The 26,198-nt window shown below is 34.3% G+C and overlaps 1 protein-coding gene across 3 annotated transcripts in view; it reads left to right on the forward strand.

Moving 5' to 3' along the window:
* The window catches only part of LOC115214428 (meiotic recombination protein SPO11-like), a 757,765-nt gene that overhangs the window by 535,161 nt on the left and 196,406 nt on the right, over positions 1–26,198 (forward strand). For all 3 annotated transcript variants that reach the window (XM_036504807.1, XM_036504808.1, XM_036504809.1), the window contains one exon: positions 10,627–10,703. In XM_036504807.1, coding sequence (XP_036360700.1) covers positions 10,627–10,703 — 77 coding nt within the window. The remainder of the gene's footprint in view (positions 1–10,626; positions 10,704–26,198) is intronic.

Consider the following 26,198-nt stretch of genomic DNA (forward strand, 5'->3'; position numbering starts at 1 on the left):
TGTACATGCGTGTGAATGCAAACACACAGCTACTCTACAAGAACTAATTACCAACAAGCTCAAAGGAAAAAACAAGAAATATCAGGCTCAGAATTAGCTGTGAAAATTCCATGGTGATGCAGGTTAATGATACAACCCAATCCTCCCTCTTCACTGGAGACAAGGTTGTGAAAAATATGGACAACATCTAACAGCTTGGCAGTGAAGTCAGTAAGAATGGAAGCATATAAAGTTATTTGAACAACAGTATTGGCCAAGTAAGAGCCATATTCCTGTACATGATCCAAATTCTTTCAAAAACAATCATCAGCAGCAATGGAAGAGTTTATAGAACAATTATTATGTCAACAGATCTGTATAACAGTGAAACATAGAAAATGAAAGAACAATTGGCTAAGAAGGTGTACACATTTCACTTATAATGCATAAGGAAGGACCTCAAAGTCACCCAGAGAGACAGAATTACAAATGAAGACACTCTTTTCCAAGCAAGTCCCCAAGTGCTATAAAGCATTTTAGTCATGCATTGGTTTTATCTAGCAGGTCATATTTTGCATCTGACAGCCACTCAGTGTACAAACATCCGAACAGTCTGGTCATTGAAGAAAGAATATGGAAGAATGGGTTAGCTTTAGAAAACTTGGTGCTGAATATTCTTGGAGAACCTCAAATTCATGAGGATCAAGAGGACATGAACAGAGGAGACTGCAACAGACCAGTCACACTGACAGATGCCTACTGTCTTGGGCATCTAATAAAGCATGAACCCATACAAGCATGGAAAATAGGTATCAAATGATGATAATGATGATGATAACAGTGATTGGATGTGTGTGTTTGTGTCTTCTTGTCTTGACATCGGACAACAGTTGTAAATGAGCATCACCTTCATTCATTTTCAATCTTGCATGGAAACATGACATTACTTTGCTTGGAAATAGGTGAGGTTTAGTAACAGGAAGAGTGTCCAGCCATAAAAAAATGTGTCTCAGTGAATCCTGTCCAAGCATGGGAAAGTGGGTTTCAAAGTAATGGTAATGATGATGATGATAAAAGCATCTATGCTGGTGCTACATAAAATGCACCTGTGCTGGTACCGTGTAAAAAGCACCCAGTACATTCTGTTGAGTGACTGGCATTAAGAAGGGCATCTAGCTGTAGAAACCTTACTAAAACTGACATTTCGCGCCTGGTGCAGCTCCCCAGCTTGTTAGCTCTTGTCAAACCATCCAGCCCATGCCAGAATGGAAAATGGATGTTAAATGATGATGATGGTGACAACAATAATATTCTCCTTAGCAGTAGATGCCATAATTCACCCTAATAAATTGCTTAACAACTCTGTGATCAGTCAGTAGAGTGCCTATATAAAAAAAAACTGCTAAAATAAGGAGCTATGCACCTTAGATAACTCATAAAAAGCTGAACCACCTAACTGTGAAGCTACGTTGTCAGCCTCAATTGACAAAAAAACCCTAAATCATACACTTGAATGTGTGAGTGCATTTTTCAGCATATAGACAAAACAAATAGTATGACATTATCAAGTCAATCCTGGCATTTCAAATAAAACAATAACGACAATTTTATTACAACTTGGTTTGCACCACATTCCATTTATAAATATTCTTCTTACTCTAAGTCAACTCCAACCTGTGATGTGCTTAGAAAAGTACTTAGAAAAGGGTATATGGGTATTATATGCATATGTGTGCAGGTTTGTATGTATATTAGTGCATGCACAAATGTTGATACACTAGTCTGAGTGCCAATGTATACATATACATGTGTATGCTAGTATGTATGTATACATCTATCAGGTTGGTGCAAAAGTAATGCTTGATTTCTAGAAGAAATGTTTCAGTGCGAATTTAATCAATTTTTTAACCTCTTCTTATAGTTTTAAGACATCTCTGCGTCTAATTTGTACTATTTTCTTTCAGATTGTCTAACTTCTGGTCATAATTCTCAGAAAATTTTACCACTATGTTTGTCCCATTTAAAGATCACATAAGAAATGTTTTACTCTACGAGTTTCATAGAGATGTTAATGCAAGTGCAGCAGCAAGATCTATTCAGAGCACTTATGGGGATGATGTAGTGAATGAAAGAAGTTGCAGGAGGTGGTTTTCCCATTTCCGAATTGGTGATTTCACTTTGAAAGAAGAGCCAAAAGAGGGTCGTCCAAAAACACTTGATTCCGAAATGTTGGAAATTCTTGTTTCAGAGAACCCTACTGTTACCACTAGGGAACTCGCAGAACAGTTAAACGTGGCCCATACAACCATGGTACGCCAGCTAAACACATTGGAAAGGTCTCAGTGGCTGGAAAATAGGTCCCTCATGAGCTGTCTTCAGAGAATCGACAACAGTGTACTGCTTGTTGTCAATCATTGCTTTCACGACACTTTCAAGCAACATTTTTAGACAGGCTTGTTACAGGTGATGAGAAGTGGATTCTTTACCATAATGTTAAACATCGCCATTCATGGATCAGTTGAGGTTGATAGCCAGTTCAACAACTGAGAGCAGGACTTCATCCAAAGAAGATCATGTTGAGTGTATGGTGGGATATTAAAGGAGTAATCCATTATGTACTGTTGGACAACAACCAAACAATTAATGCTAATCTTTACTGTGAGCAACTTCATCATTTGAAAACATTTCTGAGCCAAAACCAAGCATCCTTGGTTAACAGAAAGGGTGTCATCTTCCATCACAATAAAGCTCGTCCTCACACAGCTTGACTGACCAAACCTCTCTTGGAAGAACATCCTCCATATTCTCCTGACCTTGCTCCTTCCGATTACCATTTGTTCCAAGGACTACAGAACCATTTTGATGGATTTAGGTTAACAACAAGAGAAGAGATTGAAAATAAGTTGGATTCACACTTTGGTTCTAAAAATACAGAATTTTACAAGCGAGGCATTTATAAGGTTGTTGAAAGATGGAATGAGGTCACTGAAAGTAATGGAGAGTATGTTAATGAATAAATATTTCCATAGTCATTGACTTATTCATTTTTACCTTAGATCTTTAAATCAGACATTACTTTTGCACCAACCTGATATATATATATGTATGTATATCCATCCATCCATCCATTTATCTGTACAAACAAGCAAACAAAAAGAAGACTTCGTGAGAAGGGAAAGTTTTAACAAATGTATTAGTTTAACACTTAAAAGAATAGGAAAGAATCTTGATGTTTCAGATGCTAGTCCTTCATCAGCAAAAATAAAAGGTGAAAAGATGGTAGGAAAAATAGAAAAGAATGAGAAAAGGTGGTTGTTAAAAAAAGGTAAAAGTTAAGAGTCAGGTGGACATGTGGTTCTATATGGAGTAAGAAAGGAGGAGAGGGAAGAAGGGTGGAGCATACAGGTATTGAGGGTATTCATGTATAGAGATGGGCATAAGTGGAGGTGTGTGTGTGGTGTTTTGGAGGATGTAGGTGTATGGAGGTGTACAAGAATGTAGGTATGATCATATTGTATGCAAGAGGAAGGCATGGAGAGTAGGAGAACTTGGAGGCAGAAGTGTGAGGTGAAAGGGAAGAAGAATTTAAGAAAATAAAACATTATCTATCTACATATATGTATGTCTACTTGTATGTGAGTGTGTGTGTCTATTCACCAGGAGTTAACAAGACCACAACAAAGCTTCTAAGACATGGAGAACCAGAAATGATTTAGATACTGACCTCTGTCTGTGAAAGGATATGGGAAACAGGACAGTAGCTGAAAGTATTGACCCAACTTTTCATTATATATACTCCTTTTCAATAAGGGAAACCTGAGGCTTAGTTAAAATTACAGAATGTACAGTCTGATCATTCCCCCAGAAAAAGTCTTCTGATGATTCTCCAATTGTTTCAAATAGTCTGAAGCAGAAAGCAGAATAAATCCTCAAATGAAATCTTGCAGGATTCAGATAAAAAATGATTACACCAGTGCAGATATTTCACATCAGACTGTTGGTCAAGAAACATCAACAACAATGTAATCTCTAATACAAGCTCATTGACTTCAGTGAGGGGTTGCGGTGACTAATGAAGGATCCAAGTACTGTAGAACAGGTCAAAGAGTGCAGTTTTCCCCAATAACAACACTGAAGATTTCAGGACAGCAATTGGTGTTTTGTCCAAATTATCTCCTCTCCTTGTCACTTTTCAGCATCATAAAAAATTTCATACAGAATACGCTACATGACTACCATACAGCCATATCTATTGAAAAACAACTGCTTTGCAATCTGTTTTGCCGATGAAGGCAGTGTACCAAGACTTTTGGAACTAACCAGTAGACTGGAAGAGAGTGCCTTGAGTGAAAGGAATAAAGGTCAGTTCAGAAAAGATTCTGATCAATAGCCATAACCACAATGCAGCAACCAACCTGAATGGATGTAAACATGTAAAAATGGACAACTTTTACCCTTTAGCATCCACATTATTCTGTCAAGTGTAATGCTTATCTATTCCCATTGATTTCGTCATGCACTATCTTGTAGCTTTGAGATTTCAATGACATGATTGTTTATTTTTAGAATAATATTGTAGGGTATGTGGGAGAGGCCACATCTGGTCAAGTAAGACCAGGCCTGGTCTCATCTATTCTGATGAAGTTGAACACCATACGGTAAAATAGTCCCATAAGGTTTTCTACAAAGCTCAACCAGTATAAGTCTCTGTGACCTTGATGTTTTTGTATGGCTGTATATGCTGGACACTCACAGCTGTCACAGAACAGAGAGTCAAGGCATTGGAGCATAAATGCTTCGGAAGGCTGTTACACATCTCATACACAATGCATAAGACACACAGCTTTGTCAGACAGCAAGATGCTACCTTTACTGTCAAGCTGGAACCACTCCTTACCACAGTGAAATAATAAAAGCTTGCCTTGAAGACATGTATCCTAACATGATCCCTAATTAAAACCATCCTCCAGAGCACAGTTGTTGTAGGCCAAAGTAGGCAAAGAATAACATTATCTGAGGGCATGAAAGTTGGGGTAGACCTCAGTGTGTGATGGAAGATGAGTACCAGTAATTACAGCTGGCTGTCAGAGGCTCTATATTTAATGTGACACCTACAATCAATTGCACCAGCCAAAGGAAAAGAAGCAGATATATTTATACACACATGCACATATGCTCTTTCATGCTGAAATAGATAATAACTGTGCTTCAAGTGAGAAAATATGAGATGGTTCATAAATGTACCGATTATTAATAAAATGTATTTCTCTGTAAGATGAATAACATTTTTATTATTAGTAATGTCATAAAGTACTATATAAGTAATACATACTTGTGTGTGTATGTGTGTGAATATAGAATGTGTATATATGGGTCTATGTGTATATATATATATATGCATAAGTGTGTGTGTGTAAGTATGTATATACACATACACACATATATGTGTGTGTGTAAGTGTATGTATACACACATATACATATATGTGTATACATACTTACACACATACACATACACAAATACACACACATATACATATATATACGTGTGTGTGTATAAAGGTAGACATTTTTAAAACAAAGTTTTTACTACAAATAATTTAGATATAAGATCAATTGTTATATTGATATATGTTCAATTGCTGTGTTCTTTTATTGATACTGGGATATCACTAATGATAAAACCATCCAGTGTCAGAAAAACTAGAGGTCAAGCACACATTATTTCGGATACGCTTATAATCAAAGAAATGTCCCTACCATAGTATGTGTATTTGGTTAGAAATAAAAATATAAAAATAAAAGATTAGAAGTAAAAGGAATGTGTTAAAAATAGGCAAAGGCTCAGACAAAGCTGTGAACAAGAAGTTCACTTTGTAACTCTATGGTTCTAGGATCAATCTCACTCTACTGCACTCAAGACAAATGTATTCAGTTGGCTAAGATTCTGTTAATGAAGTTTACAGTTTCCATATACTAAATTCTTTTACAAGGTATTGGTCAGTACAAGGCTACAGGAGAAGATACTTACCTAAGATGCCATTCTGTAATATAGAACTCAAGATAAGGCAGTGAGTTGGCAGAAACATTAACACGCCGGGTGAAATGCTTAGCGGTACTTCGTCTGTCTTTATGTTCTAAGTTAAAATTCCGCCGAGCTCAACTTTGCCTCGCTCCTCAAAAATTTCAGGCCTTGTGCCTAGAGTAGAAAAGAACATAGATGCTTTATAGGTGCAGAACCAATGGTCCTCTATGACCGGCCATAACTTTTAAAAAATATATTACGGCTCTAATGCTTTAGAGTATACTTCTTATTCAGATATATGAGCAACTGACGCCGTATCTGTGTGTATATATATATATATATATATATATTCTTTTTTCCTTTTTTCTTTTATTGGATTTGTTTCAGTCATTTGACTGTGGCCATGCTGGAGCACTGCCTTTAATCGAGAAGTTCACTTTAGTACCTTTAATTTGAATGACTCATTCCTGTGGACTTGAAATTAATCTTCCCTAATAATTATAATAATAATAATAATAATAATAATATATATATATATATTACATACATGCACACACAAACACACAGAGCATTTTATATGCACACCACTTTTGTAATGTTAGATCCCAAAGTGCATCATATAAAACTATGAATAATGGCATATAAATATTGGATTAATCCTTTAGCATTCAGATTACTCTGTCAAATGTAAATTTTTATTTATTCACGTTGTTTTGAATTAATCATGTATTATCTTGTTTCTTTGAGATTTCAATGATGAGATTGTTTAGTTTTAGAATACCATTGTAGGATAGGTGTGCAAGGTCAGATCTGGCCAGTTTAAACATAAAGTGAGTAGAAAACTTTAGCCATATTTAGTCAGGTTAAATGCTAAAAGGTTAAAGAACCCTTTTGGTTTGAAAAAGGTGAAGGCTGCCCATGTATCTGCCATTTTCACTTCTGGAGTGATTTAATTTTACCTAACTCTGAAGTACACTGTCTTAATACTCTGCATTTTTAAAGGGTTTTTTACAAGTGAAAAACCACAGCTTGTGGTATTTAAACAACACATGTATGTTAGCATGTGATATTGTTATGTTTACATTATGGAGCTATTGCATGATTTCAGTTTATTCTACTTAGGTGATGCAATCATAGATCAGCAAATAGTTTATATATTATCTGTATATATTCAGACTAGTGATTCTGATTTCATTTTGGATGTGCGATGAGTGCATGACATTGATAAACCACAATTATGGTGAAACAGTGTATCTGCTGCTCTTATCTAAACTTCTTGAGTTATTTTGTTTCTCCTAGCTCTGAAGTATACTGTGTTTTTTCTTTTCTTTTTTTTTTTCTTTTTCTCCAACATTATGTCTTTCAAGGGATTTTCCTAGGAAAAAAAAATTTCAGCTTCTAGTGTTTAAATGGTACATGTACATAAAGTATCTAGTATTGGTCACACACACACACTCACACATGCACGCGCACACACACACACACACATACACACACACACACATATATATATTTATACACAGTGAAGGTGCATGGCTCAGTGATTAGAGTGTCGAGCTTACAATCATGAGATTGTGAGTTCGATTCCTGGACCAGGCTGCATGTTGTGTTCTTGAGCAAGACACTTTATTTCACATTGCTTCTGTTAGCTCAGCTGTAGAAATGGGTTGCGACATCACTAGTGCCAAGCTGTATCGGCCTTTGCCTTTCCCTTGGATAACATCAGTGGTGTGGAGAGGGGAGGTTGGTATACATGGGCAACTGCTGGCCTTCCATAAATAACCTTGCCTGGACTTGTGCCTCGAAGGGTAACTTTCTTGGTGCAATCCCATGGTCATTCATGACCAAAGGGGTTTCCTCTTATTTATACACACACACATATATATATACACATACATACATACATACACACACATACATACACACCTATATACTCGTGTGTGTAAAGCCCTCTCTTGCCTACATTATATTGATTCTATTGTGGCTCAGATCTCAGTTATGTCTCCTGACTTGTACATTATTGACTTTTGCATTAATTTTATTTTAATATTGCGTGCTCCTTTAGTCACCTTGAATGTTTCTTATACTGGTATTCCCTACCTGGCAAACCGGCCAGAATACTGATTTTTAGAGGCAATTTAAGATGTTTGTGCATGTATAATAGCAGCTCCAACTCAGATGTTACTTTTGCATATGTCACACATGTTCTTTGTAGATGGTTACTGATTAATCAGGCCTGAAAAATTTTGTTATTCTGGAAAGAAATTGTAGATTTTAGATTGGAATATTTCTTATTCCAAATACAGTACAATATTTTATTATGATCCTTTAAATTTAGAATTCAACCCCCAACTGAGCTCAGTTTTGTTTTTCATTCTACTGAGATGAATAGCATAAAGGTACCAGTCAAATAATGAAGTGTTTTAATCAACTATACCTTACCCAAATATTTGTTTGATATTAGAAATCAATATTATATGTGGGTGTTGAGGTAGCAAGCTGGTAGAATTGTTAGCACGCTGGACAAAGTGCTTTGCAACATTTCATCTGACTCTACATTCTGAATACAAATCTAGTTGGGGCTGACTTTACTCTTCATCATTTTGGAGTCAATAAAATAAGTATCAGGTGAATACTGGGCTCAATGTCATTAATTTATCCCTTTCCCTAAAGTTACAAGCCTTGTACCAAAATTTGTAACCAATATTACATTTGTGTGTCCAACATCAATATAGTAAGGCTGTTATAGCAGATTTGGGGGTTTGGTTTTTATGTATTCTTTGGCAGGGAGAATGTAGTATGGTAAGATTGGTTCTTTAGTATGTGTAGTCATTGTATTTTGATGTTGAAGGAGATTAAATTAAAAGATACTTGCAAAATCTGTGCTTGTGGATTCAGTGCAAGTAGAGTGTCTAGTTTACATGCTGTGGATGCATGTGTGATTAAGGGCAAAATCTTGTTTAATCTATGTTGGAGGAATGTACAGTATTAGAAAAGCTATTGAAAGCCAATACTGCACAAATCGAAAAGTATAGGAAAATATAACTGAAACCCAGACTATACCAGAAGTGATAGACTGTTGGTCAGAGAAGGTCTTATTGACATAAACTGTTTCAGAGCAGTCTGACAAGTAACTGTTAATTGAAGAGATAATAAATGGATAGAAACGTCTGATTCAAGAGATAATAATAGGTTGCCCATTGATCTAGTTCTATAGAAATTATATTACTTATCACAGAGGTGGGAAAAGACTTGAGTTAATAAAAGCTTGTTTATGGCTGCCTTCATCACCTTTGAGTAGTTAGAAGTTATTGCATTTGATAGTTGGAAGCGTTAGTGAGGTGAGGGAAAATTAGATGCAAGTTTCTGTAAGTTAAAGTTGACCATAGAGAGATAAAAAGAGAAGAGAATGTTATGGGTAAAAGCTAGCTTATAAGTGTCCTGTTTTAGAGTATTTGAGAGAACTCCTTTAGGACCAGAGAACTTATTGTGTTTAGAGTTACTGGAAAATGTTTCAAACTTAGCAACCATGTGAATATAGATTCTGAAAAGTTAGTACAAAGATTTTTGAAAGGCAATTGAGATCTTAAAAAGTCACCAGAATATCCATCAGTAACTTGGATGCCAAAAGAACCCAGAGGTTGTGTAATGGACAAACATATTCTCAGATTTCCTGATGTTTATCTTGTAGCTGTTGTGATGGTAAATAAATGTTTCTCAGTTAGTAACTGTGGGTGGCTTCATTAGATGTTGCTAACAAATGTATTTATATACTCATGTTTGTGTCTGCATATATTTATGTACACTTGTATATTTATACACACATCATATTTCTCAGGAACAAACACATACACATGCACAATTGATTTTTATGTTATTTCCATTTTGATTCTTCTATCAATTTACATGCAATCAAATTTACATACAAACAAATTGAATTTTTAAAATGGGGGAATTTGTTTTGAAATATTAGAAAAGAGACATAAAAGTTTAATTTTCATTTTATCATTTTGAAACATTCATTTTTCAGCAGACAATCATGATCTTATTTCATAACCATATTCTTCAATTAGACCTAAACAAGGTATACACATTGTAACACCTCATAGTGATGATTGTGGTTGATAATGCTTGTTTTTTTAAATCCTTCACTAAATATTCTGAAACAAATTTGTTTATATTTTCATATTATTAATGGAGATTTTAGCTTTGATCTTTTATTTTCACATATCATTTCCTTGCTTTTATTTCCTATCATATATAATGAAAATTTCTGTTTTTGATATTATACTTCAGCAAATGTAAACCTTTTAATACTTTCATTTACTTTATTGCTTGTTTAGCTATGTTTGTCTCTTTTAAATTTATAATACAAAATATAAGTCTGAGATAGGAAAGCTAATAAATTCTACACTTGTCTTATTTCAATTTATATTAAATTTATATACTTTTTACTTCCAACTTAATATTTTGCCTTATAAAATTAACTTAAAAATAGAAGTATTAAAATAATGATATTCAACTTCTAATCAACATTGCAAATCTGTAAGGGAATAATCATTTCTAATCATTTTAATATTACTGACATTTTATTTATTAATTTTTTGTATTACTACTTTACAGTGTTTATCATCTGAAGTGGAGTCTTTAGCTGTACCTACTCTTAAATGGCTAGGACTTTTCCCAAGTGATATCAAAAGGTAACATTTATCTTCTTATCCTTTTGACATTATCTCACATTAAATTACCTGAAGAAGTCTGTTTCGCCTACATAAACAAATGTGTTCCATAATCACTATTAATCCTCAGTTTATAATGCAATAGTGGAGAAGAATTACAAAGAAAACATTTCTGAATAAGAAATTGCACTTTTTGTGCATCTGTTACAGTTGGTTAATAGTTTGATAGAATACAATACAGTCTATTGCTATAAAAATTAATTATACAATATAAGAAAATCAAAAGCAATTTACAAATTGTTAGTAAGAACTGTTGATATGGGAGAAAATAAAAACCTAGTGATGATAAATATATTTGTATTTCTTAAACCAACCAAATACAATGAAACTAACTATGATATGCTTGCTCAGATGCAAAGATAAGGAAGCAAGATATCATTAATTCTCTATGGACAAAGAGTATTTTCAATTATTGTTTTAACAAGCAATAACCTTACCCCCAGATAACCTTTATGGAGAAGTGGATGAAAATAGGATGTAAGATGTAAACATAAAAGATTTATATGCAAAAATTGTTTCTAACATTTACTATACATTTACATTCACCATTAATAATACAAGATGATGGGAGTTTGCTTGGTATAATAATAAAAAAGAAATTCTGTAGCTGTTACTAGGCTAAGCAGAAAAAACTTTTAGCCTTAAGTGTTGATGTTTATAACGAGATTCTCAGTCTTATTTAGAAACAAATACCTCATTTGAATATCAAATGTTAGCAGACATACTATTAAAATAAAATTGCATTACTCTAAATCATCATCATTTTCCTCAGCAGCCATTGCAGACATTTATCTGGCTAGCTTCAGTCTATGAGTTTGATACTCTTTCATGGAAAGCAAATACCTGTTGTATATCTATTCAACTGAGGTATGCTTGCTTTCAACAAAGAGATATATTAAGACAGTAAAATATTTTATAATAGGTACTATTAACTTGTGACTTGATAATGCAATCCTGGCAACTTACAGACAGAAAAATGGTGATTATTAAAGTTATATAATCTCCCACTGTAGCAAACCACCTTAGGGAAATAAAGATTTATTTTGCTTTTAAGCATCTTCCCATAACTTCATGGCAGCAATTTCGTTATTGTAAGAGGACATTTTAATTGTCATAGATAATGATATTGATTTTCCAGTATACACAATAGTGTGGGAGTTGAAGCAGAATTAGAAATGAAAGAACTTTGAACAATTTCTACTGAGGTTTAAATTCCTCTAACATAAACCACTGATCTTAGGACACTGCATTGATGATACTAGAGAGGCTGGGTAAAGAAATAAATGAAAATTAAGGAAGTTCGGTTGTGGTATTATTGAATGGCTGTCGGTGACATTTAGTTAATTAAAAGATCATTGGTGTGCAATATTTCAAGCTTATGAGTTTGAAGCCAAAGAAATAATGTCAGGTTATAACAACAACAAAATAAAAAATAGAAAAAGAGTTACTACTAATAGAGAAGAATTGTGTAGTAAAGCAAGAAATATAATTGATTCTATATAGTTTGATATGTTTTTTTTTCTTCTCCTGAAAATGCAAGCTTACCATGGCTAGGATAGCTGTCTTTCTGAAACACTGCGAACATGACATTTGCTCAAGTTTTGATGTTATTAAAGACATAATGTGGAAATAAGGTGTGTATTTGTCACTATAGTAGCATTAATATATAAGGATTATCAAAGTTAAGTTGATATTATCAACTGATACATCTCATGCAGAAAACTTAGACAACTGGCATATGTTTATATACAGTATGAAGGTAACGAGCTGGCAGAATAATTAGAGTGTCTGACAAAAGTCTTAGTGGCATTTCTTCCAGTTTTTTTACATTTTGAATCGAAATGTCATTGAGGTTGACTTTGCTTTTCACCCTTTCAGGGTCAATGAAATTAAAACCAGTTGAGCACTGGGGTTGATGTAATTCACTAACCCCTTCCCCCTAAAACTGCTAGTTTTGTACTGAAATTAGAAAGGATAAATATGCAGGGCTCACTTATGTATCATGCATGTCACTAATTGCAGACAATGATATTCCTGAAAAGAGTATATTGCTTATATATAACAGGCACTGCCTTTTTTTTTCTTTAGTTTTATGAAGGGTGGAAAAAGGAATTTAGTTTGATATAAATAGTAATTGCTGCCTAAAATACTTTGAAAAAGTTTACAAATCCTAAATGAAACAAAGTTATTTTGAAAGTGACTTTTGAACTTTATTGTAATGTCAACATGGGAGAAATCCTGTGATTTTGACAATCATTGTGTACTTATGTTAGTTTATGCCTGATTTTACTCTTCAATGCATACATGAGATATACATGATCATATTCTCATGAGAATAAATATATATCATTTAAGTATATATTTTTATGTGATTTAAATATATATAAAATATATATAATTTATATATAATATATTGTTTTATAAAAAATCCCTTTTCAGATTTTTTTGTTTTTAAACATTCTGGTTTGGTACATATTTTTAATATTTTTTCTTTTAGTTGTGTCATATATAATGTTTAGTACGGTACTAATATTGTTTAATGAAATAAAAAGAAATATTTCAAATAAAATATATATAAAGGATTTTAACATTATTCTAATATATATATATGAGTGTGACAATGTCAGTGTCACCTGATTAGCACCTGTGCCAATGACATGTAAAAAGCATCATTTGAGCATGGCCGATGCCAGTACTGCTTAACTAGCTCCTGTGCTGGTGGCATTTAAAAAGCACCCACTACACTCTTGGAATGGTTGGCATTAGAAAGGGCATCCAGGTCAAAATCAGATTGAAGCCTGATGCAGCCTCCTGGCTTGCCAGTTCTCAGTTAAACTGTCCAACCCATGCCAGCATAGAAAGCAGACATTAAACAACAATGATGATGATGTTGTGTATATATATATATATATATATATATATATATATATCTGTATATATATATATATACATTAAGCAATATATTGTAGGTGAGTCATGTTATTACCTATTATAGAGGATTATTGAAACATAAATATAATTTTAAGAGGCATATATTCATACACACAGACCAAGGTATGTACAAGTGTATAAACAGAAATGAAGAACATTTAGTATTTTTACTATTTCTATTTCCATTTTATAGTTTATTTCTGAATCATTTGGATGTGTTGGTAAAATAGGAAACAACCTTAGTCAATATCATCTCTGAAATACATATACTTATGAAATGTAATATATATTTAATATATTACTATCAGTATATTATAGTGATTGAAAGTCCTTGATACATTATTATAGTGATTTCAAGTCTTGGTGCCATATCACTTATATTGGTCAATATATGATGTGTAACTCATTGCTACCATTAGTTTGCAAGGACAATAAATATGACTTCTTGTTATGCCGGCCTGAATCTGGCCATACAGTTGGCATTGGAAAATCAGTAACATTTAGTTCTTGCATTTCATGTGCACTTCTAAATTTTAGGTTTAAAAGTCACATTTTAGGTTTGAAAAGTGCATATTATATACAAAGAATATGATAATTGTGTATTCAGTGTTCTTAGCTGATTTACTTTGCTTCTTGAACTTGGAATCCTTACAATAAAATTCAAACCTAAATTCCATTTGTAGCTATAATTTTCAGAGAAATCTTTTGATTTCCCCAAATCTCTATGAACTTTGAAAGAAAACAATTTAGCACTCTGGAATAATTATCGTTAGAGTTTTAAATTAATTACTTTCATTTCATAGTGAGCATGCTATTAATAGTAAAGATTTAAATGAGGTTGATTTCCTTGAAATTTGTTTCACACTATCAATAAGTTTGATTTAATTATTGTTTTGAAATATTCATATAATCACAATTTTTTTATAGTACTCTAAATATACAGGAAATGGGAACAAACCAGACCAGATCGTATGTTTTTATTTTTAAATGCAAACTTTTTTGGTAAGATTTTGTATCTGTTGCTTAAATGAGTACTATTAAGTGCAGATGACTGACTTACTTTAGTTATAGAGAAAAGTGGAATAATACAGTCCACTTTACTGGGATCTATAAATCTTAGACTTTTGAAGGAATCACTGAGAGAAAAAGGAATTGACAAATATTGGTTGGCTGGTTTTTTTTAAATGTTGTCAAGAAAGGGAAAGCCAAATAGTAGATGGATATTAATTGCTGAATTCTATAGAATGTCAGTGGTAGAAGGTAATGTAAGAAACACTTAAGATATGAACGACCCAATGACTATTTCTTTGGACTTTTTTGTGCAATAAAATCTGTCATTGGGTAGCCTGTTGATTGCAGCAGGTTGTTAAATGTAGAAAAGTCACATCTGACGATTTTGTACACCTCACTTGGTTTAATGTACTTAGGTCATTGTTGCTGACTTTTGTCCATCTAAGGAATAGATGGAAATTTCTTCACTTCATTCTCTGTTCCTTTCAATCCCATCTCTCCCTCTCATTCCTTCCCTGACATTCCTTTTCTCTTCATTCCTACCCCTTCATTATGCTGGCACATTGTATATAACGACTGTGCAGGTCTATTTGTAAGTGGCAGTCCTTGTATCCACCAAAGATGCTGACAGTATTTAACATTATCAAGTAATGCTTTAGTGAAATGTTGAGAGCAGGGTTAGGTAGGTGAAACACAATAAGAGTAATCAAAGCAGGAGAGAGTATGTAGATTATTAATTAAAAAAAAAGAAGAGGTAATTGTTGTAGCAATAGAAAAGACAGAAAGAAGATACAGCATGAATAGGAGTTAGAATTTGAAGCTTATTTTTTTATTGAATCAGTTAAGTAGCCTTTTCTGAATCTTGTTTGTGTTTGTAACTGTATCACTATTTGAGAGATATAAGCAGAAAGGAAGTTGGTGCTGTTTAAGTTGCACCAGAGTTCATAGATTTTAGTAGAGAGAAAGGAAAAATGTCTTGCAGATTTATTGTCATTGTGATCTGGTTTCATTGATTCATTTCATTTAATGTAGTTTTGCTGTGTCATAAGAAAAAAGAAACCACAAGCTCCTGTTCTATGTACAACATGATGTCCACAGGCAGCTATTTTCCACCTGTATCCTCTTATAAACAGTAGCATTATGTAAGGATAAGTGTAGCCAGAAGCAACGCATAAAAAAATCCATAATATACTCAAAACTAAAGGTCTGATCCTTATGCTTACAACAGAAGTAATTCCACAAAAACACATTTAAGGCTTAGGTTGTAATATGAAATAAGATGGTAAATTAAGTCTGGCACATCCAAAAGTTTAAGAGTCATAGTGTCTAGACACCACAAGAGGGTTTCACTTACTAGATTCAGAAACTGCTCCTTGCAGATGATATGTGATTCAAAGTGACCCTTTGGTCATTTTGAAGATAACTCCAAGGTGAGTTATCCTGCTGCAACTTCAGAAGTCACATCTCCTAAGCTATGGCATTTGCAAGCATGATGGATGATCATAAGTTTAGAGGGCTACCAGGACAGTAAGTATTCAAACAGAAAGTTAGAGAAAACAAAAATCTTTGATTAATAAATTACTGGTCGAGTAAATAGTCTTTCGTTTCAATGCTACAGAGTATATTGATAGATTTTAGCCAACACTATGTAAAAGATAAATGTAATCATCTTGTCATATGCAGAGTCTTGGGCTGTCGACACTTTTAGCTATCTAGATTTTAAAGGTTAGTCATTTAAGAAGTGAACACAACTGACAAAGACAATAGTCTTTGAGAAAATTAAAGTGAAACAAGTGGCGATGGGGATTCAGTTGTAGCAGTATATATATTAGAACTATTTTATGCCAAAGAATAATAAGCAAGAAAAATAAAAGTAAATATAAATGAATTCAAGTACTATTAGTTTCACTACTACACTTACCAACATATTCAATCACTAACTCACAAATGTGTGGCTTCTCCCTCCTAGCTCTTGTAACCTCACTACGTCAGCCTCAGCTCTTGTAAACTAATTAGCTACTTACCTTCTCTACCAATAACCATCTTAACTATCTGCCTCTCCTCTCCCCATCACCCTTACTATACTTCATCTCTCAGACTTCACATGTCATTACTCCTCCCTAGTCATTACTCCTCAGAGTTATATAACCCTCTGGAATACCTACCCCCATTTATGTTCTCCTTGCAGCCATCAACCTATAGATGCTCAAACTGAGTATCAACTAAATCTATTCTAACAAGCTTTGCAGGGACTGCAAAAGTCATGAGCAGTGTCCCACCTCCCTTGAATAACTTAGCAAAAAACGTGGTGGTGATGGTGGTGGTGGCGATGGCAATGGTGATGATGATGATGATGAGGAGGAGGAGGAGGAGGGATTATTAACTAGAATATATTCACATTTATCATTATTTTCATGTGTAAAGTGTTTCCAATTTATTATTTTGAAATTTAAATGTGAACTTCATTTTACTTGAAATTTTCTCAGTCTTAGTAAAAATAGAAGACGGCTGAGAGAAAGAGGGTGGAAGAAGGAGAAAGGAGAGGAAAATAAATACCAGAGAGAGAGACAGACACAGAGAGAGAGAGAGAGATTAGGTAGTAAGTCAATTATTCCTAAGAGTATTTATATATTATCTGGCTACATGTAAAAGTAAACTAACTTTACTAAAATTCTGATTATAAACATCTGCAACTTAAGACTTAAAGTGCTCACATATATTTACACCACACACATGTGCATACATATAAGTGGATATATATATATATGTATATATATATATATATATATATATATATATATATATATATGTATACACACATGTATATATATATATATATATATATATATATATTATATATATAATATATGTATGTATATATATATATATATATTATATATGTGTGTGCGTATGTATGTTTGTATATATGACTTTACTGTGCATAAAGCAAATGTTTGCTGAAAGGCATTCATTTCATTTAACATGTCATAGATTACCATAGCAGAACTGTTGTAACACAGTATTCCAATAAAAATATTTCTAATTTTAATTCCCATTAGTTATACAGTTTAGCACTAATCTTGATTTTGTATTCGCTCAGTAATCATTCATTTACAGATTGTTTAGACTATTTTATGTTTCGTTTTTTCCCTTGTTTGCTTGTTTGTTTATTTTGTATTCAATAGAAATTTTGCCACTTACACAGCATGAATTGTGTTTCTTGTGTTAGAAACTCTAGAAAGCTGTTTCTTTAGAAGAACAACATATTTTACATTTGACCCTAAAAGTCAATGAAAATCATTGATTAAACAATCATAAGAAAATCAAGGACAACATTTTCTACAGAATGTTCTATATTGTATCAAAAGGCAGCGAGCATGCCAGACAAATTGCTTAGCAGCAGTTTGTCTGTCTTTTTACTCAGAGTTCAAATTCTGCCAAGATTGGCTTTGCCGTTCATCCTTTTGGAGGTCAATAAAATAGTACAAGTTGAGCCCTAGGGTTAATGTAATCGACTTACCCCCTCTGCTGAAATTGCTGGCCTTGGTTGACTTTTCTTTTCATCCTTTTGGGGACGAAAGTGACTAGCATCCTCTCCCAAAATTTCAAGCTTGGTGCCTATAGAAGAAAGGTTTTATGATAAATTTGAAGTCAGTTGTTCATAGCATGAAAGTATATTTTGATACATAAAAAAGTTAGGTGTGACAGATAACTGAGTAATAATAATCTTCAACATGTGGTTCTATTGCTTCACAAATTTTATTAATTGAGAATGCTTTCTGTTAGACAGAAAAGAATTCTATGGATTTTCATAATTCAATATCAGATTTAAATTTCAGTGACATACAAAAATGAAATCTTTAGAGTAGATATTTTTTCTGTGGTGAATTTTCTTCTGAGTATTGAATATTCATTTCACAAATAACCTACTTATGTAATTTTAAATCAGTATAAATTAAATTACTTCCATTTTGCTTAAAAAGAACTGTTGCATTTTATTACATATGACAACTATTTTTAGTTCACGTTGAAAGTGTCTCATAACTCATTAAGTAATTTCACTTGGAAAGATTTGAAAAGATAAATATTTTTGAAATGTGATCACACATGCACACACACACACACACACACACACACACACACACACACACGTGCATACAGCTCAGTTATACTTGCAAAAATTAGTAGCTACCTCTCAGCAATAATTATCAAGTAATCACTGTAATTACAATAATTTCAAACTTGACCAATTTCATCTAAAATGAAAAGTTTTGAGAAACCAGCTAAATATTATAACTTGTGATATTCTCTGGTTGTTGGTGTTTTTATTTCAGTTATTTGCACTGTTGTACATACTTCTCTGCTAATGACAGATGCAACTAGCTAGAACTATGTAACCATGCCAGCAAAAGAAATCAGATATTATAAAATTATACACATCTGTATGTATGAGCTTAAATATATATATGTATATTTATATCAGTTGTTATATATATGTGTGTGAATTTGTATATGTGTGTGTTATTTATGTTTAAAACAATTTTGAACCATCTGACCTTATATTTTATTATTCCACTACAACAGTTCAACAGCTTTCTGAAATGTATGTTTTGAGTTTTCTACACTTATTTTCATGGATTAGCTTCGAATCAAATGTTTATTTTCCTGATTTAAATGTATATTGGTTGTTGGTTCTACTTAACACTATTTGACATCAAATTCTGTTCAAGCACCAAATGTCAAAGGTGATGCAAGAGGCGATAGCTGTTATTAATCCTCATGTGTCATGTTATGCCTGTTGCCCATTTATTGATGACAGAATTTGTCCTTTGACATCTATCATGTACAATATGATGTTAGACACTACCTGTCAGAGTTGATTACTAAGCCAATATACATTCAAATCAGGATGAGCAAGATAAACCCATGAATTTGGTTGTTGATGTAGAATCAAAACTATTGTCCCATGAAAAGTTCCATTGCTCTCTACGAGTAAGAAATATATCTTAAGCATTACATTACAGTCAACAGCTCAAGCTGTTTGGGCCTTCTATCATAGTTTATGGTTAGGAGTGAGCATGGCTGAAAACACCTTGTATTGAAATAGTTGATCATCCCATGATTTCTCAGCTGTGTGCAAGCTAAGTATTGCATGAACTCTTATTTAAGCTACCATTTGGAGATATGATACTGAACAGAACAGGAACCAGCATTGTTGTGACATTTATGATCGATGTATAAATATTTTATCATTACACAGGTATCCTAAAGAATCTATTCCTTTTCAAAAGTGACATTATCTCTCTTTCAGTTGGTAAACCAGCTTCAAGATATTTTTGAAAATATTTTTGGGTTTTGCTAAGATCTAAAAATTACTAATACAATTTGTTTTTCTTTAATTACAAAACCATGTTTGGTGCAACACAAAAGTTTTCCCAACAGAATTAATTCTTCTTCAATATGAGCGAGTATTCTTCATGAGTTAGAAATAGTTAGAAATATATTTTAAGCTGGTGACTTTTGATTAAAGCAGCCTGAGCTATGGCTAAAGTCACAAATTAGGATGAATATTAAACATGGCTGAAGAGACCTTATATTCCTATGATTGCAAGGCTTTCTGCAATCTATGTAAATTTAAAAAAAAGGGATTTGTACTTTAATCAACTCTGAGGAAAAAGTGGAACACTGTTACATTTTTTTTAGAGTGCATCTACATTACCCCCTGTGGAAGTTGATGATGATATTGCAACAACAGGAACTATGGGTAACATTTCCTGCTTCACATGGCTAAGCAAGTGGCAAACATAATGCCAACATTGCCTGATCTTTTTAAACATTTTGACAAACATATACTTCTTGGACCTTGTCTTCATCTTCTTAAGAGTTTTACTAACCATATTGAAATTAACCTCAGTGATAGTACCATTGTTAGTGTCCCACTATCTTAGCCATTTCTTAAACTTAACAACTTCTTATGGTGACCTATTTTTCTCATACTTCTTTTATTATAGCTGAAGGTAAGTTAGCAAACTGGCAGCATTGTAAGTGTGTTGGGCAAAAATGCTTGTTCTGGCACTTTATGTTCTGAGTTCAAATACCACAGAGGTCATCTTTGTTTTTCATCTTTCAGGTTGATAAACTAAAGTACTGGGATTAATGGAACTGACTTATACTCCACCCCTTAACACTTAAAGTGCAACAGGCCATGATTGTGGCCTTCGGGCACAGGTCAACAGGCCAAGATCGTGGCCCAGGTAGATGCATTTAATTTATAGGCATTTGTTGGGATCTAATGTCATTCGAATGCTCTGATACCCCTTAGAATCCAAGAGGACTAAACTTTTCAGATGATGTAAAACTTGCCACTATTATATACTAACAAGATATTTTAACTATTTTTTGTTTTTTATGTGTGCATGGTAGTCTCATTTCCATAAAATGTGCTCAGCAGTCCATGGTGTGTAAGTGCAAATCCCAGCGCTTTATGGGTTAACATTGTTGGCTTATTGATGTAGCAAAATCAGAAAGAATTATAACAGAAGTCAATTTAAGCCATGCCCTTTCTCACACACTTTTGATAGACACCTCGATTCTTTTACTCTGTCTTGCAATTCAGAATACTTCTTGCTTCTCAGCCTTCTGGTAGAACGTGAGTAAGCATTTTTTCTTTTGTTTCTTTCTTGATCGGATATTTTGTTTCTTGTCTACCCTCTTAATACCCCCTCGATGCCACCACCGCCATTACAATACTCCTCTCTTTTTATATCTATCATTTATCTTTTAAAGGTTTAACCATCATACACATTGACTGCCTTGCTGAGACCTTGAATTCATCAGCCACTTACAATAGTTTGTCCCTTAGGAATCTTCACCTGTTCTCTTTGTCCTTGTTTTCTTTTTTTTATCTTCACTTCTCCATTAAAATAAATGTCATGTAACATTATTTAAAAGTTTTGTCAGAAAGTGAGAACTGATTTTCTCCACCTTCTTCTCCTCCTAGTCTTTCATGTCAAAGTTATCTTACTCTTCAACCTGGTTCATAACCATTAATTTATGTCAATAGATATATTCCTAATCAAAGAAAGATTTGGTTTTCACATTATTTGCTTGTCTTGCTTTCTGTTATATACAAAATCAATTTCAGTCTCATACCCATCATCATCGTCGTCGTTATCATCATCACCACCATCATCATCATCTAATATTTGCTTTCCATGCTGACATGGGTTGGACAGTTTCACAGGATCTGACAAGTCAGATAACTGCATCAGGCATCAGTGTCTACTTGGACATAATTTATATTATGTGTTTACTTGGCATAGAGTCTACTTGGCATAGTTTGTATTATATTTTAATTTACTTGTTTCGGTCATCAGACTGTGACCATGCTGGAGCAGTGCATTGAAGAATTTTAGTCAAATGAATCAACCCCATCATTTATTAAAGCCTGGTACTTATTCTATTGGCCTCTTTTGCCAAACTGCTGAGTTTGGAGATGTAAATACACCACTGTTGGTTTTTAAACAGTGTTGGGGGACAAACACAGACACAAAGACATATACTCATAAAAATGTATATATATATAGTCTCATAAACATCATCATACCCAAGTCTATATATAGTCTCATACCCAAGTCTCTATTTGGTAATTCTATCCCTGTTATGGACTGTACTTTGCCTGTTTTTAATTAGATTATTCTGCACTTCTTGAGTCCAAATTCCATTCCAGTATTAGTCCTAAAACAGTGGACCATATTCACCAAAGAACTCACTTGTGTCTCATCCTTGCTATACAGTTTCAAATCATCCATGAAGAGGAGGTGGTTGATTGTTTGGGATTTTCCCTTTAGTTGGTACCCCAGGTTCATTTTCCTAAGTACCAAGGTCAGGAGTATCGTGCAGACAACAAAAAGCAATGGGGACAAGCTTTTTCCGTAAGATGTCAGTTCAGTTTTCCACCCAACGATACTAGATTTGATCAATAAGTATCTGGACTGTTGCCATAGTAATGGAGCTTAAGCATGCAGAGTAAAGCCACTTGGCACAGATTGGCATTGGACTCTGCTGTGCATCTGAACTAAGTTTACAACTTTGCTTGGAAGGAATGCGTGTAGTGTGTGATCATCACATTGACAATGACAGAGAAAGTTGTCATGGTAATACATGCTCAGAGACCTATGCAAAGTTGTAGAAAGTGTGTGGAGAGGAGTGTGTGAGCCATACACAAGTGTACAAGTGTTTCAGATGTTTCCAAGATGGCCAAAAAAATGTTGATAGTAACAAAAATTCTGGGAGACCAAAACCAGCAGAACTGAGAAAAACATTGCAGATGGAAACTGTCAAATCACCATCCATGAGTTATCAGAGGATGTTTAGATTAGTAACAGTTCAGTTCAGTCCATTATCACTGAAGATTTAGGTATGAGATGCATGTCTGCCAAGTTTTGTGCAAAAACTGCTTTCAGCTGACCAAAAAGGACACTTGGGATTCAGTAGCACAAGATCTCCTTGATTGTGTTGAGTATGATGAAAACTTTTTGAAAACTTTGTCTTGGCCTCTAAGCAGGTATCGCCAAGCTTTTGACAAAACTTGATGCAGATTCTCTGCTCAACACTCTCTGTCATGCTCAATGCAACAATCACACACAACACACGTTCCTTCCAAGCATTGCTGTAAACAGTGGAAGTGATCTAGAATGTTAAAACTTAGTGTGCATGCACAGCAGAGTTCAAGACCAACCTGTGTCAAGTGGCTTTACTCTGTGTGCTCTAGCTTCAATACTATGGCAACAGTCTGGATACATACTTCTCTTCAAGAAACACATTACACCCCTCACAATTCCAAACAGATCTCAGCACTTGATGATCCATGAACGTGGAATCATATCATAAGCTTTGTGATAGTCAGTCCAGGTCATTTCCAAATATGTTCTCCTTCATTTACAATCTTGCATAACCATTTTATCTATTAATAATTGATATTTGGTACCTCTGCATCTCCTTCTACAGCCTTTTTGTTCCATCGGTAATATATCGTTCTCATCAAGAAATTTATACAGTTCTTCTACAATTCCTCCTGACAGTAACTTCCACATTAATGGGAGGCAAGAAATTGGTCAGTAATTATCAGCAGCATTTCCCTTTGATGCATCCTTCAGGCACAACACCATCCTTTTGTCAATCAGTACAAGATTTCTTCTTCTCTGATTTCTTCCAAAACAGACTGGAACCTAGTGCAGCTCCCCAGCTTACCAGTTTTTAGTCAAACCATCCAACCTATGCCAGCATAGAAAACTGAGGACTGGTGAGCCCATCTGTATATATATATATATATATATTGAGGTTATGAGAGGTAATGGTTTCAAGAAGACCCAACGGTGTCAGGTAATGCTGAGTAATTTGCTATGGACAAACTATGGTTAAGCTCCAGGTTCGATGATTATGCGATTGAGGAGTCCAACATAGGTCATATATTAGCATGCGTATATATAAACTAATTAACAGAATGAGATAAAAATCCAAGGCTGTGAAAGATTTCAGAGTATGTATGTATGTATGAATATATATATATATATATATATATATATATATATATATGCATGGTTATGTGTGCAGGGCAGCAGAATCAAACTCCTTTACATACCAAATGGGCCAACATCTGGTACAGAGGCACATACAGGAGTGGTGATGTGAAGCATCTCAGACTGAGGAAATCAGAAAGACCACGGTGGTGCTCCAGCATGACCACAGCCACATGGCTGAAACAACCAAAAGAGTATATATATATATATTTTTTTTTTTGTAGATATGTGTGTGTGCATGTGTATGGATATATGTACATGTATAAATGTGTGAGTCTGTGTGTGTTTGTGTGGGTGTACGTATAAACATGTATAATGAACAAGACAAAAATTACTCAATGCTTCATGTAGAATATAAATTTTATTCAGCTGCTGTCCTTTGCCATTGCTTCAACTTTAGTCATCAGTCCATTATGTGTGTGTGTGTGTGTGTGTGTGAAGTACCATACTGCCAACAAAACATCTACCTTGAATGCAGTGAATGTCAAAACACTGGATAAAAATGAACCAAACATGCCCTGATGGATGTATAATGTTAATACGCATGAACAAAAGAGTACAGGTGATTTGAGAGGTAAAAATGGATATAAATTATTGTTTACAAGAACCGAGCGAGTGCATTGTTGCATGTACAAGAGGATGCTGAAAACTTTCTCACTTGGAGTAAAAGAAAACACAGGAGGAATAGTTATGATTTTATTCAACATATTTCCCTCATAGATTCACTTACTTATTGCAGTAGTCCTTCAGTTTTTCTAAGCCCTATAAAAGAACTTAGATGGTTGAACCTACAACCAGGCCTTTTGTGATAGATTTAAAGCCCTAGCTGAACCTTCAGCCGGGCCTTTTGCGATGCCCTTAAAGATAGGGACTTTTCAGTATATCCTTGTATGTGACGTATGAAAAAGCTGACAGATGGTTGTTGAAGTCTTGAGTAATCCAAGCAGGTAGAGCCTGTGGAAGAGAAAAACTGAAGAAAATGTGGGAAGATGTGTGGAAGGCTGCTCTCAGAATGCTGAATACCATGAAAGAAATGATTAAAGACTGCAAGAAGTTAGAAAAGAGTAACCCAACCTATGTAAGTATGGAAAAATGGGCATGACAACAATACTACCTGAACAGGAGTAAACATGTGGATTGAAGATTCACTGAAGAGGTCACAGATGTGTGGCAAAAGATTTCCAGACAATGGACATAAGAACAATAATAAACGAGTGAGGAATGAATATATCTGTTCTTGATTCGACAGTCATTCGGAATGCTCACAGCAGCCATATTCCTACCACTCTATGTCACGCTGGTGAGACCCATATTGGAGTATGGGATTCAAGCCTCTTCTCCTTATCTCCTCAAAGACATACAGCATCTCGAAAGAGTCCAGAAGCTGGCTACCCGCATGGTTCATGGTCTCAAAAATTTGTCCTACGAAGAAAGGCTGAGGACGCTCGACCTTTATTCTCTTGAAAAACGCCGCCGCCGTGGTGATCTCATTCTCGTCCACAACATCATACGCGGAAAGTGTAACCTCTCGAAAGAGCTGTTCTTCACTCCTGCTCCAGAGCGTTGGCTGCGGGGTCATTCCGAAAAGCTCTACCTGCGACGATTTCATCTCAGTCGAAGGAGAGGAGCTTTCTCCGTCCGGGTTGCGGATCCGTGGAACAAGCTGCCAGATGAGATTGTAAAGATGCCGACAACCGCTTTGTTCAAAGCCTCCCTGGACCTCAAGTGGCCTGAACTCTTTACATGAACACCACCCTGTACTTAACTCCATGTCCCCCTACATGGCCTTGCTATTTGCTTTTGAGCCAAATTAACTAACTAACTAACTAACTAACTAACATATAGTGCGTGTGTGTTTATTTGGTACAAGATAAATAAATAAATGACCATCCTGAAATATAACAATAAATAAATAGAATATGCAAATGAGTAG

This window comes from Octopus sinensis, linkage group LG7 (genome assembly GCF_006345805.1).
Source record: "Octopus sinensis linkage group LG7, ASM634580v1, whole genome shotgun sequence".
In the NCBI taxonomy this organism is placed as follows: Eukaryota; Metazoa; Mollusca; class Cephalopoda; order Octopoda; family Octopodidae; genus Octopus; species Octopus sinensis.